General features: G+C 44.9%; 1 protein-coding gene across 1 annotated transcript; it reads left to right on the forward strand.

Moving 5' to 3' along the window:
• Positions 1-1,297: 1,297 nt before the first annotated feature.
• LOC123739196 (zona pellucida sperm-binding protein 3-like) lies at positions 1,298-3,833 on the forward strand. The gene is made up of 9 exons (XM_045713650.1): positions 1,298-1,342; positions 1,508-1,623; positions 1,713-1,816; positions 2,606-2,706; positions 2,761-2,783; positions 2,956-3,073; positions 3,221-3,306; positions 3,428-3,588; positions 3,796-3,833. Exons 1-9 carry the CDS (start codon positions 1,298-1,300, stop codon positions 3,831-3,833), a joined length of 792 nt encoding a protein of 263 aa, XP_045569606.1.
• Positions 3,834-4,070: the final 237 nt, after the last annotated feature.

Here is a 4,070-nt window from a genome sequence, read left to right on the forward strand (position 1 = left end):
GCCGACAGAGATGGTCGGCCTCGCTCGAGTCCTTAGGAAACTATGCAGTATTTGGTTTTTTAATGTATTATTTCTTACCCCAGGAAGTCTTAAGTCTTATTACATACAGCCGGGAAGAACTACTGGATGTAAGAGTGACGCCAATTTACCAACATTACGACCAGGAATATGACTTTCCCGAAGCGGATCCTCTGTTTGGACCACCACCCAGGACAATTGATCTGATCCCAGAAGCTGACCCAAGACGGAGAAAGGGCAGACGGAGCGGCCTCCGGGTCAGGCTCCGTAAAGTGCACATCGCCCACCGCTCCCGAGCATACTACCTGCCAATGTCCAGTGTCTTGACAACAAGGTAGACAAAATTCGAGAAAGGGTTGCCTTTCAGAAAGAGATCAGAGATTGTAACATTCTCTGTTTCACGGAAACATGGCTCTCTCGGGATATGTTGTGGAATCGGTTCAGCCATCGGATTTCTCCATGCATCGCGACCGATAGAGATAAACACCTCTCTGGGAAGAGGAAGGACGGAGGTGTATGCTTATGATTAACGACTCATGGTGTAATATGACATTACTCATATCATATTTATGTACTGTATTTTATACCATCTATTGCACCTTGGCCACGTCATCCATATATTTATATGTACATATTCTCATTCACCCCTTTTAGATTTGTGTGTATTAGTTGTAGTTGTTGGGGAACTGTTAGATTACTTGTTAGATATTCCTGCACTGTCGGAACCAGAAGCACAAGCATTTCGCCACACTCGCATTAACATCTGCTAACCATGTGTACGTGACAAATAAAATGTGATTTGATTTGAACATGCGAGACAACTAAAGATCTTGACTAATCAGATGCAAGGCCCAATTAGGGCGTAATCCAGCCCAGGTGTGCAGCCTGGTTGGTTGTTAAAAGCTACCTCTGTTTCATCAATTGTAGCATAGCAGAGGCACGCTGTCCTCTAACCTACAGAGTCACAGTAGTTGTTGGCGTGGGACTCAGGATGGCAAACGCGCTCAGGTTATTGTTCAAGCAACTGGTTTGGTTTTTACTTGTGGAAAACTTCTTAATCTCTCCTGCTTTGTATATACTTATAGCACTGACACATGGCAACAACTTCCAAGGCGAACACCGCAACCTGACAATCGTCCCCGCTTTAAACAGCCTCCACTCCAACAAACAGTTTCAAGGCCAATTCGAGTAGAAACTGTCGCTGTGACGTGCCATTCAGACTACATGGAGATAGTCGTGAAGGCTGATCTGTTTCAACTCGGTAATCTAATCGACGTGGATGACCTGCGACTTGGAGTTGAACAGTACTAAGACCAAGAGCCCTGTAGGGCAACAGCGCCAGCAGCCGGAGATGAGTACAGAATATTTGCAGCACTTTCGGACTGTGGAACAAGAACCTGGTAAATACATATATATATAAAATTTTTTTTTTCTAGTAGTTGACTTCTTGAAACAACCTTCTCTTAAATGCTGCTTTGTGAATCCACAGATAACCGAAGACTCATTGATCTACACAAACCTCCTCAGATATACACCCAGAACCACACCAGATGGGGTTATTCGAATGGTTGGTGCTGTAATCCCAATTGAGTGTCATTATGAAAGGTGAGTTTAGGCTATACTGTTGTATGATGATCATATGAATCCTGCGCTGACCTATTGGTTTATTTACCGGCCTGTACTTTCTGTTTCAGGAAGTACAGTTTGGACAGTTATTCTCTCCAGCCGACCTGGATCCCTTTCACCGCCACAGTGTCTGCTGAAGACACCCTGCAGTTCTCATTGAAGCTTATGACAAGTGGGTATATGAATCCTGGGCTGCACTTCGCAGGGTACTATTTTGTTGAACATTCAGATAATCTAAAGGGTACAATGGCGCTCTCCCAGAAGCTTGGTAAAACCCGTGAATTGAATGTTCAGATATAAATGTACTATGTAGCACAAATGCTCTTCTGACATGCAAAATACGGAATCACATCAGACAACTTATGGGGGACACTTCTATCTGCAACGTTATACAGTTTGCATACTAAACATGGCCCCGTTAACAAACCCCTCATTTGAATCCAATATTAGATGCTCACTAGTTTAGCGCCTATTGACAATAAGTTCTGGCCGGGTAGTTTTAATAGGACGTCGAACTTTAAAAGCATTTGCACATCAGCGACACATTTTCAAAGAAAGTTCAATTACTACACGTTTTTATAGGGTTCCCTCCCACACGGACATATTTCCATGTGACAGTGCTTGTTAATGGTTGACATACAGAAGACAGAGGCGCATCTGTGCTAATTAGTTATCTGCGCCTTCAAACACCTGTGTATAAACGGAAGATTGACGCCACAAACGGGTTGTCACTGAAATACGTCGGCTACAACTAAATGGTGTAGAGTAACCAAGTGTTGCGCGTGTGAAGTGATTTTGATGCGATATGCAAGAGGGCTTTGTTTTTGAACTATACTGCAATAGAGGCTTTAGCTGCCAGGGCCAATTCACATCTAAACAGATGGTCTTGGACCATAAGGAGTAATGTTAGGCCCTTTAGTTCATTATTGGATAACCTGTCTTTATGCCATTTCCTTTCCAGGTGACTGGCTCTATGAGCGGGGTTCTGGAGTCTACTTCCTGGGTGATCCCATCAACATTGAGGCGCCTGTCAGGGTTGCTCACCACACCAGGCTCAGGGGTGTTTGTTAGCAGCCGCGTGGCCACACTGGACCCTGATAGCAACTCTGTCCCTAGATATGTTTCATTGAGAGTGATGGGTAAGCAGGGGGAAAATGGCTTAGAACGAATTCTCCGGCGGGCCCGAGAGAACGATAGAATATGCTATTTGAGGGCTTCCACCATTTTTAAAGTAGTCAACTGGTGCTTGGCGGTTTTTTGAGATCTTAATTGGTTACTAAGGAAGATGCCCCAATATGTATCTCCCTCCAGGTGCTTGACGGATTCCCAGCTGCCTGGTTCCCGCTCTGGTTTCATGCGTAGAACCCAGGACAACGAGCTCGGGTTCCACATTGATGCCTTTAGGTTCTACCAGGAGGACGGGGCAGAGGTGAGGGCGGTATTTAAAAAAAGAACAGATATTGTAGAGGCCATTACGGCTACTGTAGTAAAATTATTCTACAGTTACATAATTTACAGACATTATGTAGGTACTGTGATTCTGCATCTTTGTTTTGCTCATCCTGTTTTTTTACAGCTGTACATCACCTGCCACCTTATGGCAGTCCCTGTCATGGACCATGCAGAGCCTAGCAACAAGGCATGCTCCTTCATTGATGGCAGGTGGGATAAGTCACATTTCCTTAGCTACTGTTACTGGGCTGTGACCTATTCACTGGAATAACCATAGCATTTAAAAAAATGGTGTGTTCTTGGTCATGAGTAGATCTTTCATACATTTCAGATGGAGGTCTGCTGATGAGAATGATTTGCTATGTGGGCATTGTCTAAGCCTGAGTAGACAGAAGGGGGTTGATCAAGCTCCAGCACAACGTCCCCTCAGTCCAAGACTAGGTGGTAGCCAACCTGAACCCCGGATCTACCGCAACAAACCCCCAGTCTCTGGTGACAATTGGAGTATTGGGATGAAGGCCAAGAAAGGTGTATTTGACATCTTAATCCCTCTATTCTGTCACTACCTTCTCAAAACACATTGCAGGGCTGGGACCTTCTCCAATATGGTTGAGATGGAAATTGAGGGAAGACTAATTGAAAGTGTTTGACTGCAAAGGTGTGTTTAATGAATGTGTTGTCCTTTTAGTATGGGGCCAGGATACTACTTTGGGCCCCATAATGGTCCTCCCAAGTAAACAGAAGGTACACCATCTCCACGGATGAGTGGAGGTATCGACATACCTGGCTTCCCTGCCTCAACAGGGGACAGGAAGCCCGATCACCTGGCAGTCGTTGGAGTGGCATGGACTTCAAGAGAGGTAATTTGACTCTGACATGGCATAATCTTATTCCTTATGTAGTGCACTACCTTGAACAGTAGTCTTGATAACCCAACCCCAGGCAACAGAGTGACTAGGGTCTGGCTTCAATGA

The sequence above is a fragment of the Salmo salar genome, unplaced genomic scaffold (assembly GCF_905237065.1).
Source record: "Salmo salar unplaced genomic scaffold, Ssal_v3.1, whole genome shotgun sequence".
Lineage (NCBI taxonomy): Eukaryota > Metazoa > Chordata > Actinopteri > Salmoniformes > Salmonidae > Salmo > Salmo salar.

Coding starts and splice junctions, on each gene's coding strand:
- LOC123739196 (XM_045713650.1), top strand. CDS start 1,298: ATGACCTGCGACTTGGAGTTGAACAGTACTAAGACCAAGAGCCCT. Junction 1,817..2,605: donor CTCATTGAAGCTTATGACAA/GTGGGTATATGA, acceptor TTTCCTTTCCAG/GTGACTGGCTCTATGAGCGG. Junction 2,784..2,955: donor TGTTTCATTGAGAGTGATGG/GTAAGCAGGGGG, acceptor ATCTCCCTCCAG/GTGCTTGACGGATTCCCAGC.